General features: G+C 35.5%; 1 protein-coding gene and 1 pseudogene across 1 annotated transcript; both read left to right on the top strand.

The window, feature by feature from the left end:
* Window positions 1–370: 370 nt before the first annotated feature.
* LOC133716262 (probable polygalacturonase At3g15720) lies at window positions 371–2,728 on the top strand. The gene is made up of 8 exons (XM_062142972.1): window positions 371–640; window positions 754–846; window positions 942–1,079; window positions 1,359–1,532; window positions 1,680–1,887; window positions 1,979–2,060; window positions 2,158–2,266; window positions 2,375–2,728. Exons 1-8 carry the CDS (start codon window positions 371–373, stop codon window positions 2,726–2,728), a joined length of 1,428 nt encoding a protein of 475 aa, XP_061998956.1.
* Window positions 2,729–11,030: 8,302 nt separating this feature from the next.
* On the top strand, window positions 11,031–13,505 carry LOC133716261 (probable polygalacturonase At3g15720; annotated as a pseudogene).
* Window positions 13,506–14,252: the final 747 nt, after the last annotated feature.

Raw genomic sequence — 14,252 nt, 5'->3', positions numbered from 1 at the left:
TTTAGTGTGTTGACTCGTGATTGGCTAACGAAAAAACTTTTTTTGACAAAAAACTAAGAGTTAGCAAATCGCAGAATTGATGTGTTTGATATTGCATCACCTGGAAGAATTGGTGCAGTAATATCAGCTAGGAAATCGTTGCTATTATTTTTCATCAAATTAAACCAGGAACTTTATCTTTGTCTATCATCTTAATCCCCTCCATTAATTTATGCAATGACATAGGAAGATCCACTATATAGATATCCACGCACAACTCCTCCTTGTTCATCTCAATCATTTTTGCAGCCCTATCTAGCAATTTCCTTCGTTCTCTCTTTCTTTCTTTATTTCTTTCGTTGTTTTAGATAGCTGGCTAGCTAGAGTTACTATGGAGGGTCGAATACTTGCTACGATCTTTTTGTTCATGATCATTCTGGTTGCTTCACCTTCACCAAGTTCATGTGCCAGACTTAATGGTTTTTCCACAACATATACTTTAAGAGACGATGGTGCCATTGGTTATTATGGTGATCAAGTTGCTGCTGCGACATCAAATTCATTTCATGATAATGAGTATGGTGATGTTTTTGCAACCCCAAATACATTCAAAGAGTATTATCGTCCTCTTGCAAATCGCCAAACCGATGATGATTTACAAGTACATATATTCCCAAATCATTTCGCTAGCAAGCTTATATTATTGTAATAAATCTAGTTATGTTAATTTTAATTAATGCATCTTCATTCTCTGCAATTTTTGTTTGTTGACAGGCATTCCCAGATCCATGGAGATCACTTGCAAAAAGCGAATTCAATGTGATGAATTATGGCGCTGTTGGGAATGGCCAAGTTGATGATACACAAGTATGTATGACATATAAACACAGGTTTGGCTAATTAATTTTTTTGTTTATATTTTTCCTCTTCTTAATGATTTTGTCTGTTTGTTTTGCTGAAAGGCCTTTCTAAAAGCATGGGGAGATGTTTGTGGATCCACTCAAGGCATCCCTACACTTATTATACCAAAGGGCAACACTTTCTTGCTCAATTCTGTGGAGTTTAAAGGACCTTGCAAGGCTGCAAGTGTAAATTTCCAGGTATATAACAAAAATTGATCATTTTGGCCACAAGAAGTTGGTCTAGTGATATAAGTTGGAAATTTCTCAATTCCAAAGAAGGATAAACAATTGCTGACTTGCTATTATACAATCAAAAAAAGAAATGACCCTTTTCATAGTTAGTTGGTGTTTTTTTTTTTTTTTTGTGAAAGGAGTTAGTTGGTGTTTAAAGTACTTTATACTAGTATCAAGTAAATTGCATGTTCAGTTTTTTTTTTTGGTTTGTAATACTTATCATCTTAAATCTGTGTAACACAGCTAAGTGGGAACATTGTTGCACCAAATAATATAAATGCTTGGAAAAACAAGGACAAATGGATTCAGTTTAATGATGTTCAAGGGCTGATAATCAATGGAGGAGGTCAAATTGATGGTCAAGGTGATGTTTGGTGGAAAGTTTGCGACAATTCAAATTGCCAACGACCAACATCTGTAAGTCAGATCAACAATGTCTTATTAAAAACTTGACGATGTATTGCTCATGTTTGTGTCTAGGGAAATATTCGGTTCCATTTTGTCGTTTTGTTATCCATTTTTAACCAAATAATATTGAACTATTCATTTGGGATATTAATGTAGGTTCTCCATATTTACAAGTGTGATGGTCTCCGCTTGAGTGATATTACACATATTAATAGTCCGAGAAACCATATATTCATCATGGGCAGCAATGGCGTTCAAATTTCAGATATCCTTATTAGGGCTCCTGATGAAAGTCCAAACACTGATGGAATTAAAATCTCTAGATCAACCAATATTAACATTCACAATTCTTTTATAGGCACTGGTACTGGAATTAAATTTCCTCAACACTATTCTTACATTTTTTTTTTTTTGTTGTAAATAATTGATTATGTGTTGATAATTTCTATTTATAGGTGACGACTGTATTGCAATCATTTCTGGTTCATCTCGTATCAACATTACTAATGTTATGTGTGGTCCAGGCCATGGTATAAGGTAATTAGTTCTCAAGTTTCCATGTTTCCCACCATGAACCATAAACCCTATACACCACTCTCCCTCTCATTTTTAATATTTGTGTACATGCATGTAGTGTTGGAAGTCTTGGTAAGGAAGGTGCTTATAACACAGTGGAAGATGTGCAAGTGAGAAACTGCACCCTGAAGGGAACAGATAATGGAGCAAGAATCAAGACATGGCAAGTAAGAATGAAAAAATAATTGTTGTGATTTTCAAACATTACACCGTAATTTTTCAAATTATTTAGTTAGTTAACCATTTCGATTCAATGTGATTTGTATGAAAACTAGGGCGGGTCAGGGTATGCTAGGAACATCAGTTTTGAGGATATCATAATTCAAGCAGTCAAGAACCCCATCATTATAGACCAGAAGTATATTGATAAGAGCATTGCTGGAACTGGAACTCAAGCAAGCCAAGGAAGTGCTGTAAAAGTGAGCGATGTGACATTCCGTAACATTCGGGGATCTGTTGCTGGGGAAACAGCCATTACCTTGGACTGTGACGATCAAATTGGTTGCAAAAACATTGTAATGGATAACATAGACTTAACTTCATCTGTTCCTGGCAAGAAGGTTTCTGCCCAGTGCAAGAACGTTCAAGGATTTTCTACTTCATTATCTCCTAGTGTGCCATGCCTTTAAAGGCTAGGTTTCCTTAGTTTGCTTCTTTGCTTGTGCTCTGTCTATACCGACAAAAAAATCTTAATAAGTGAAATCTCATTTATTCTCCCTCCTTTACTTTGCTCTTAGAAACTGGAAATTCACAACAAGGAAGGACCTTAGAGCCTCTTTTATTTTATTTTATTTTATTTTCCTGATCTTTGGTATTGAGCTGAAACTGAGTCAAATCCAGAAATTATTTTTTGATACAGACTGGAACGGAATTGACATTTTTTAAAATCTGAAATCAGACCAAACTGAACCTATATTTGTTTTGGGTCGGATCGGGCCTAGGTTGATTTTGAAGCTAGTTTTAAAGCTTCATATTTCGGGCTGAAAAATGACAAAAAAAGTCAGAAACTCTCGTATATAGCTGCAAATTTCACACATTTTTTTAAAATCATATTTACTTTTGACATGTTCACAACATATAAAATGCATAATATCGAATCCATAATTCAGCACCACTTCAACACAAATACGCAAAAAAAAAAAAAAAAAAAAAAAACTAGTTCATACTTTGTATATGTATTCCGAAGCAAAAAAAGTGAAAAATAACAATACTGAAATTGAAGCAGTTCATGGTTATGACTTATGACTGTCTAGTCTCTAAGCGTTATGAGGTATGGCTTATTACAAAGCTCAAGAAATTAAGTAGCTACGCACTGAACAAATTGAAATTCAAAGTTCCCAATATGGTATTTCATTCTATGAAGCCTACAACATAATAATAAAAAAAACCATATGTGCTTCCATCTTGTGAAATCAATCTAATTTCGTAAGAACTTTATGAGGTTGCACTCATTTCAAGAGGATAATGAGAATGGTAATTGACTTGTATACCTTCTTCATTCTTTTCTAAAAGGTTCTCATATTACAGAGGGCGGCTAGGGTTTCCCTTGGGTAAGCTTGGAGGCTCTCGTTTGGCGGCTCCCGTGCAGTGTCAAGCTTTCAACCTTGTCAGTAAGCAGTGAGTGCAGCCGGGCGGGGACGTTTTTTTTTTTTATGGCCTTTTCTCAGCCTGTTGTTGCAGCGGCGTGGCTCGAACCTTGACGAACTTGCAAGTCTTGTGGTGGTCCTACATCTTCTGATCACTTAGAGGCTCTGTCGAGAGCAGTCTGGTGGTACCGGCATTCTGTCCCTTGATCGGAGGCGGCTGGCGGGATAGTGTGAGGTGGGGTTTTGACGGGCTCTTTTGGATCAAAGTTCTCCGATCTGATATGGGTGCTTTGGGGGAGGTGGTGCTTCTTGTCGGCGTGCTAGCGATAATGGAAGAGTGGATGGTGGCGGACGGCTACTCATGGCGGTGGCTAGAGTCTTGTAAATGTGGTGAAGATGTGGTGGCTACTGCAGCTTGGAGTTGGCTAGGGTTTGAGTGCTTTTGGGTCTGGGCTATGGTTTGGGGCCAACTTAATTTTTTTGTTATTTCTTTTTGTCTAATAAGGCTCCCTCTTTTACTGGTGGGTGCAGTGGGCCTTGGCCTTGTATACCTTGTTTCTCTTGGACGTTGCAATGTGCCCAAGGATCAGTACTGATGTACACCATGAGGGTCTTAGGAGGATGTACTGATTTTTTGGTGTTGCAGCTTCTTAGTGTTCAAGGAGTAGTAGTCTAGGCTAGTAGACATTTTTAATGTGCAGTCAATGCACTACTTGAGCAATGATTGTAATATGAGGGGTGTTTGTACCCTTCATGCTTGACCGAGTGAGGTCGTATGATTTTATATCAATGGATCAGTCTTCTGTTCCCCTCAAAAAAAAAAAAAAACTATTATATATGAGAATGGAATGGGTTGGTGATATCACTATATTGAGTTCCTATATCAGTATATCCATTGAGCCAAGACTCGAAGAAAGTGACTCAAAATCATTGAGACATATGCAGGTTGCGTCTTCCTTGTGTGTTCAACCTTGATTGCAATGAAATCATGTGGCAATATTTTCTATATGAAATAAAAGTTATTGTCGGGGAAATTTCAGACAAAATTTCGGTGTGAATTTTTGATATATGCTATTTAAGTGTAGATATTTCAAAAATTAAGAATTTTGTGGAAATGAAAGGAAAATTTCAAGAAACTTTAGACGGAAATGCCAAAGTATATGGATTTCATTTCTGTACTCAAAATTACAGAAATTTCGATAGAAATCGAAATTTTGGCAATTTCGGAGAAATTTCAATCCTTGAGTTTAACTCAACATTTGCCCACCCCTAAATTGTCGCTTATAGATCTATGAACAATTTTATTTCCTTTGTGAAAATCGATTATATAAGAAAAGTAAGTGGGCACAAGCAGGTCATGCTTACCCAACTTTATATATGCAACTTTTTAATATTTATCATAAGGACTTGACTTTGATATATAACATTGTGAATTGAATATAAATGTACAACAGCCATTTTTTTTTTTCTAAGTATTTGATAATTGTAGTTCTTCCTATTCGTTTCATTTTCATGTATGGTATAGATAAGATTATATAACTGAAAGAATTTGGGTTCTTTATTCTGTTGGGAGCATTGTTTGCATTCATTCTGGTTATCTAAAGAAATCCTATAATTTCATGTATCATATTGACTGGGGATAGTGTAGACTGGGGAAATTTACATATTGGTTAAATATTATGATTATTTTGGGGAAGCAATCAATGGAAGAATTTAGATTTGATTGTGTTGGTAACATTCTGTGTTCAAAAATTTTGCATGTGAAGATCATGTGTTTATACATTGTATTGAAACTTCATTATTGTTTGCAATTTCTTTTATTATTATTTTTTGTTTCGAGATAGAGCTAACCAAATATATATATATAAAAGTCTTTATTCAATACCCAACATTCGAATTTATGGTCCAGTGCCTTCAGAAGATGTCCACTGTGCTACTTTTTGTTCTTTCAATGTTAAGAATATACACCCAACAGATGTGGCAATTTTATTGTATGGTGATAATTTTAAAAAAAAAAAAAAAAAAAAAAAAAACTTAGCTCACCTCACCTTTACATATATCAGTGAGATCCGAATCCATGACCATTACAATGTTGGAATTATAACTTACCAACAAGTCACAGCTCACTGACCATTACAATGTTGGAATTTTTTTCCCATACTTTTATGTTGACCAGTGGGATTGGTCTTATCTTTATAAGATTTCGGTTTTTCAATGAGTATTGTTGTAAATTATTGCATGCATTGGGTTTTATAATGGAACACACGTGGGAAAGTATAAAATCTCTTTTATTTTTGATTACTCTAGAAATAAATATTTATTTTTGTCTACTCATGCTAACGTTTTTACATGCTTTCCCTTAGGTCCTTTGGTTTCAAATGCACAGTTCGCAGTGTAGCCTTTCAATATTAAGAGTCTCTTAGCACCACAGCTACTATCTGTCATTCATAGGTTATTCATTAATCTACTTGGTGTACACTTTTCTATTTTCATTAGACTGCTCTGATAACCATGAGATATATTTATTGATGTTTGTAAACATGGATTTGGACCACTTTATTTTTCCTAGAAATTGTTATGTACGTAGACTTGAGATGTTGGATATGGTCTTTTTAAATTAGAAATTTGAACTTGTATAGTTGCATTATAATCCTATGGTGGCGTTGACGATTATGGGCAGCAGGTTGGCTCTAGGAGTTCAGGGTGGTTTTGTTGAAAGTGTGATTTTTGTTCCTTTCACAGGTTTGGGTTGTCTACTTTTAAGGAAAATTTTGCCAGATTTTCCGTAGGATTTTTCTAGAAAAGTGGACCCCCACATGACCACCTAGGATTTCAGGGTGAAATTCGGGTTGAGTCTTGTCACCACCACCGCTAGTGATTTTGATCCAGCCTTTCCAGCAACCGCAACTCCAACAACATCCTCCTGATCCTATCATCGAAATCCAATATAAGCCATGACAACCGCTGTAAACATCTTCATCACCAACATGTCTACAACCTTGAACCAACTGACCACAACCTGGCCCTGAGAAAAATAGCTGGAGAACAGCGATCTGGGAATCAGTGGCGCTCTGCCGGATGGAGCACAAGGGAAGTGCTTTCGGGTTTTTATTTGTTCTCGTTTTTCTTTTCTTTATAGCATGCTTATTTCTCTCTTACCAGGTTTTCCTGCCTTATTATTCTTACTTTTTTTTTGTTTTGTTTTTGTTTTTATTTTTTTTGTTCCTTTATGTTTAGGGAGTTTCTATTCATACCTCCAAAATTGGTATTTGGACCTCTCACTTTTTTCCAGTAATAGTTGACTTTGTCAACTCATGTCAAATTACCAATAAAGACACAAATAAGGGAAAAAAAAATTATCTCTTCTTATCTCTACGAACTGTAATAGTCTTCAACTTGGGAAAAATTTTATTCTCCAATGTAAACCTTAAATTGGCGATATGTTATTTAACGTTGAAGTCAAAATTTTCTGAATTTGATTTTGCCTTCGTAAAGTGATAGACTTCCTTGTTCACATAGCTGACAAGTTACAAGATCTATCACTGCGCTATAAAAAAAAAAAATTAAAGGAGAGAAAATGGGAAATACAAAGACACCTCAGTTGATGAAGCCCGACTCATTCTAAATGCAATCAAACTTGTGAACGAGCAGCGACAAAAAGCAGTACTTCAGCACATTTATATGACTTTAGAGATAAGGGAAGGAAAATAACTTTTTATAAGGGGATAAAACTAGTTAAATACCCAAATCTCGATTTGGTATTCCAAATTGGATACTACCAGTATCAAGCTTTTTTTCTTATGTATGCAATAAATGAATTTAAAAAATTTATTTAAAAGTAATGAATGATTATCTCATTTTGTCTGCAATAAATATTAATTTATATTTAATTTCAGCTACCAATGGTCATTTAACATAAGGGTGGTGCTATTCGCACACCCATATTCTCTATTCACACACCCCCTCTATTTTTATATTACTTTAATATAATTTTTTTTATAAATTACCCTAACTACCCTCTCTTGTAATTATGTTTCTTTTTCTTTTTTCTATTTGGCAAGTCAATCATGAATTAAATATCATTATATAATAAACCAATTTTTTCTCGTAAATGTCATTGCTGATTAGGAAAAAAAAATGATGGGCAGGACGAAGTCCAATCTGTCAAAAGTTCTGCAATTAGTGTGGCAAAGTTTAAGGCTTAGATAAAAAACACGATGTAATTGAGTTTGGGGATTTAGGTATGTCATCATGACTGCTATACAAAACTGAAGAAAGTTATAAGCATATCACCTTTGATGCACTTGATAGAGACACAAAAGATTTATCTGAGGTAGGATGTATTGTAGAGGATTGTAAAGCTTATTTGCGTTCAATTCTTTCTTCATGACTCTGCTCTATTTATCGTGAAGCAAATGATGTGGCACATAGATTAGCCAATCTTACTAGTGTGGATTACTTAGATGATTATTGGTTAGATAAGACACCTGTGATTATCTAGGATGTTCTCTATAAGGATGCTTGTACTAGTACTGTAGGTTTAGGTAATATGTCCCCCTTGCTTTACAATTATCCATCTATTATTAATAATATTTTTGGGCGTGGGGCTGAGCCACCTAGTTAGGCTAGGTTCCAAACTCCGTTTCAAAAAAAAAAAGCATATCACCTAAACTAAAGGAGATCTAAAACCTCTCACATCTGATAAAGCAACGTTGATTCAAGATACCATTCCCAGTGAAATAAAGCATTTTGTAGAGTGATGATATGACTAAAGTCAAAATGAAATCAGTAATTTCAAAATTATCAATAAACTCAAGTCAAAACTATGATTAGCAAGCAAGCCATACCAAAATCAAACTAAGATGAACAGAATGCACAAATTTAAAGCTCATAGCACAAATTTAAAGCTCATAGTCCACCAAATCGCTGAGGAATTGATCTTTTTAGCGGACAGCGATGGATTGAAATACACCAAATAATTTCAGTTTGAATCTTACCAGGAATAATAGATTCAAATGGACTCGAATGATCACTAAATTTATATTTTTCTTCCATGTCTCAATAGCAAATCAGATGTAAATTTTTTTTTTCCAAAGATGGGTCTAAAGTTGCTTGTTCTGCCATAATTAAACTTCAAAACATCACGATAGACAGATAGAATGACTATGCTAGAGAAGTTTTTTATGGAAAAGAAAAGAGAAAATCATAAAGAGTTTTGAAGTTCTCTGTGTCTGCAGGAAAATAAGGGTTTAGGATTTTGGAATGATTGATTTACCAAATAGAAAAAAAAATTAATAAAAAGAAACATAATTGCAAGGGAGGGTAGTTAGGGTAATTTGTAAAAAAAATTAAATTAAAGTAATAGATAAATAGATGGGGTATGTGAATAAAGAAAATGGGTGTGCGAATAGCACCACCCTTAACATAATGGAGTGGAATTGGAGTTTAATTTTGACTATAGATTAGGGAGTTATTGATCCAGCCTCCATAAATAAAAGAGTAAAATTCATGGTCTATATTTTACAATTTACACTCTATGTTTCTATTTTCAGTACCTTAAATTTTGTGTTTTTATAAGTATAGATTGCAAATTAGAAAGTGTGATTGTGTGAATTTCATTCTCCTCGATAAAATCTTAAGCAGAATTACAAGTCTGGTTTTGTTGCATGGTAATAAATCAATAGGGTATCGATGTCCTTTATACTCTCCATGTTTTAATTGTTTCCTAAATTTTAGGTTAAAAATTAACTTAGGACTTCAAATTTTTCTTTTTAACTTCTAATGACAAGAGTTGACAAGAGTTTTTTTTTTTTTTTTGACTAAAATAGGTCAGCCCTTTCATTAAATTCAGCAAGCAGTACAAGAACGAAACACTTCAATGGGGTCGACAGAAAGCAATCGCTCCTTAGACCTAAAATAAACCCTATTCTAGACAAATAGCGTCTCATCTAATCCCTAGTACACCCACCTTTTAGGAAGTCCACGCACTATTATTCTGACAAAAACCAGAAACCTTGAAGAAGACATAAAAGGTAAACAATTAAGGCACTGATTTTTACGACCCAGAAAACAAAACAAAATTAAGAAACTTGACCTAACCTCCTTTGAGAAAAACAGAAGGCAGACCCAATACTAAAACTAAAAAGAAAAACAAAATAACCAAGGAGGCCCAAGCCCACACAAAGAAGGCCCAGCCTCCAACTTGAGGCCCAGAAATACCAACCCTGGGAAACCCTAGCCTGCACAGAACCTCCACCGACAGCATCAAGACCGCCGGCGCTGCTACGACCATCACAGCCACCACATCTCGAACGACGTGTGTAGAAACATGAAACAGTCCAAAGGCTCGCTCTCATCCCTTCCACCATCAACAAGCCACCCAGGAAACGCCACAACGCTGCCAGACTTGAAACCATGTCGCACCGACTTCGCCGCCGCCATCAAAGCACCACCACCGAGAGATCCCCGGGCCATAAGGCAAAGGGGCCTCCAGTCACCAGAAGATGACCAGACGCAACAAACTCAGCGACTCGATGAAGTCGAAGTCCACCGCCGTCCCCGGAAGAGCGATCAGAGAGAAGAGAAAATCCCACCTTTCCGATTGTAGGTTTACCGCCGGCACTCGAGTTAGACCGCCGCACGCGGACATTCTCTCGTGAGAGAGTCAGAGAGAGAAACATGAAGCATGAAGTTTTTATATTATAAGACGAGAAAAGATTATATGATTGGAGCCTAGGCAGGAGTGCAAAGCCAGATACCTATCTTTGGCCTTCTGAGGTTGAGACAACGAGAGCAACGCCGGATAACCCCCCCCCCCCCCCCCCCCCACACCACCAGTAATGGTATATTCTTTTTTGTTGATTATTGATTAAGTAACCCAAATATCATGGTACAATTATTACTAAACAATTTTATTTTTTTTCAAAGGTACTAAACATTTTTATTAATAATGAGATTGAAAACTTGTTGATTTAGTGTGTTGACTCGTGATTGGCTAACGAAAAAACTTTTTTTGACAAAAAACTAAGAGTTAGCAAATCGCAGAATTGATGTGTTTGATATTGCATTACCTGGAAGAATTAGGCAACTGCACCAATATCAGCTAGGAAATCGTTGCTATTATTTTTCATCAAATTAAACCAGGAACTTTATCTTTGTCTATCATCTTAATCCCCTCCATTAATTTATGCAATGACATAGGAAGATCCACTATATAGATATCCACGCACAACTCCTCCTTGTTCATCTCAATCATTTTTGCAGCCCTATCTAGCAATTTCCTTCGTTCTCTCTTTCTTTCTTTATTTCTTTCGTTGTTTTAGATAGCTGGCTAGCTAGAGTTACTATGGAGGGTCGAATACTTGCTACGATCTTTTTGTTCATGATCATTCTGGTTGCTTCACCTTCACCAAGTTCATGTGCCAGACTTAATGGTTTTCCCACAACATATACTTTAAGAGACGATGGTGCCATTGGTTATTATGGTGATCAAGTTGCTGCTGCGACATCAAATTCATTTCATGATAATGAGTATGGTGATGTTTTTGCAACCCCAAATACATTCAAAGAGTATTATCGTCCTCTTGCAAATCGCCAAACCGATGATGATTTACAAGTACATATATTCCCAAATCATTTCGCTAGCAAGCTTATATTATTGTAATAAATCTAGTTATGTTAATTTTAATTAATGCATCTTCATTCTCTGCAATTTTTGTTTGTTGACAGGCATTCCCAGATCCATGGAGATCACTTGCAAAAAGCGAATTCAATGTGATGAATTATGGCGCTGTTGGGAATGGCCAAGTTGATGATACACAAGTATGTATGACATATAAACACAGGTTTGGCTAATTAATTTTTTTGTTTATATTTTTCCTCTTCTTAATGATTTTGTCTGTTTGTTTTGCTGAAAGGCCTTTCTAAAAGCATGGGGAGATGTTTGTGGATCCACTCAAGGCATCCCTACACTTATTATACCAAAGGGCAACACTTTCTTGCTCAATTCTGTGGAGTTTAAAGGGCCTTGCAGGGCTGCAAGTGTAAATTTCCAGGTATATAACAAAAATCGATCATTTTGGCCACAAGAAGTTGTTCTAGTGTTATAAGTTGGAAATTTCTCAATTCCACTGAAGGATAAACAATTGCTGACTTGCTATTAGACAATCAAAAAAAAGAAATGACCCTTTTCATAGTTAGTTGTTTTTTGTTTCTTTTTTCTTTTTTCTTTTGTGAAAGAAGTTAGTTGGTGTTTAAAGTACTTTATACTAGTATCAACTAAATTGCATGAGATGAATGGAATTGATTACCTTGAGATCAAAAAAAAAAAACTAAATTGCATGTTCAGTTTTTTTTTTTTTTGGTTTATAATACTGATCATCTTAAATCTGTGTAACACAGCTAAGTGGGAACATTGTTGCACCAAATAATATGAATGCTTGGAAAGACAAGGACCAATGGGTTCAGTTTGATGATGTTCAAGGTCTGATAATCAATGGAGGAGGTCAAATTGATGGTCAAGGTCAGGTTTGGTGGAAAGTTTGCGACACTACAAATTGCCAACGACCAACTGTAAGTCGGATCAACAATGTCTTATTAACTTGACGATATATTACTCATGTTTGTGTCTAGGGAAATATTTGGTTCCATTTTGTTGTTTTGTTATCCGTTTTGAACCAAATAATATTGAATTGTTATTCATTTGGGATATTAATGTAGGCTCTTCATATTAGCAAGTGTGATGGTCTCCGCTTGAGTAATATTACACATATTAATAGTGCGAGAAACCATATAAGCATCACCGACTGCAATGGCGTTCAAATTTCTGATATCCTTATTAGGGCTCCTGATGAAAGTCCAAACACTGATGGAATTGACATCTCTGCATCAACCAATATTAACATTCACAATTCTTTTATAGGCACTGGTACTGGAATCAAATTTCCTCAACACTATTCTTACATTATTTTTATTTTTTTTGTTGCATGTTGTTGTAAATAATTGATTATGTGTTGGTAATTTCTATTTATAGGTGACGACTGTATTGCAATCATTTCTGGTTCATCTCATATCAACATTACTGATGTTATGTGTGGTCCAGGCCATGGTATAAGGTAAGTTCTCAAGTTTCCATGTTTCCCACCATGAACCATAAACCCTATACACCACTCTCCCTCTTTCTCACTGAATCTCTCTCTCTCTCATTTTCAATATTTGTGTACATGCATGTAGTGTTGGAAGTCTTGGTAAGCAAGGTTCTTATAGCACAGTGGAAGATGTGCAAGTGAGAAACTGCACCTTCAACGGAACACAAAATGGAGCAAGAATCAAGACATGGCAAGTAAGAATGAAAAAATAATTATTGTGATTTTTATACATTACACCGTAATTTTTCCAAATTATCTAGTTAGTTAACCATTTCGATTCAATGTGATTTGTATAAAAACTAGGGCGGGTCAGGGTATGCTAGGAACATCAGTTTTGAGGATATCATAATTCAAGCAGCCAAGAACCCTATCATTATAGACCAGAAGTATACCGATAATCTCTCTACTGGAACTGGAACTGGAACTGGAACTGGAACCCTGCTTGACCAAGAAAATGCTGTACAAGTGAGCGATGTGACATTCCGTACATTCGGGGATCTGTTGCTGGGGATACAGCCATTACTTTGGACTGTGACGATCAAATTGGTTGCAAAAACATTGTAATGGATCACATAGACTTAACTTCATCTGTTCCTGGCAAGAAGGTTTCTGCCCACTGCAAGAACGTTAAAGGATTATCTACTTTATTATCTCCCAGTGTGTCATGTCTTTAAAGGTTTCCTTAGTTAGCTTCTTTGACTGTGCTCTTTGTCTACCGACAAAAGAATCTAGTGTAATTTTTAGGTTGTAACACCAAAAAGCTATAATTTATTAATAAGTGAAATCTCATTTATTCTCCCTCCATTACTTTGCTCTTAGAAACTGAAAGTTCACAACAAGAAAGGACCTTAGCATATCTGATCCTCTTTTTTTTTTCCTGATCTTTGGTACTGAGCTGAAACTGAGTCAGATCCCAAAATTATTTTTTGATATGGACCGAAACGGAACTGACATTTTAAAAAATATGAAATCAGACCAAACTAAACCTAAATTTGTTTTGGGTTGATTTTGAAGCTAGTTTTAAAGCTTCATATTTCGAGGCTGGAAAATGACATTTTTTACACCTCAAAGTCAGAAACTCTCGTATATAGCTGCAAATTGACAACAAAACAAACCCAATTTGCAGTCTCTCAATTTAACAAGCAACAAAAGGTTGACAATTTCATAACAGCAATGATCGATCAAAGCAGCAAACATTAGAATATATACATAAACATGCAACCATACGAATGATCATAAAAACTGGGGATTCATCATAACATGTCCCAAAAACCAGAAAGAATCAGTTAATTCCATATATAGAACATATCTTTACCAAATCCCTTCTCTCTGATGATGAGAAATTTTGTGTCGAACACAAAAAACTATTCTCAACTAAAACTTATGCAGATAATAAATCAGGAAAAAAAAAAAACCCCAAA

Source organism: Rosa rugosa, chromosome 6 (genome assembly GCF_958449725.1).
Source record: "Rosa rugosa chromosome 6, drRosRugo1.1, whole genome shotgun sequence".
Classification (NCBI taxonomy): Eukaryota; Viridiplantae; Streptophyta; class Magnoliopsida; order Rosales; family Rosaceae; genus Rosa; species Rosa rugosa.
The sequence above is the reverse complement of the archived record's forward strand: the minus strand, read 5'-3'. Positions and strand labels throughout refer to the sequence as shown.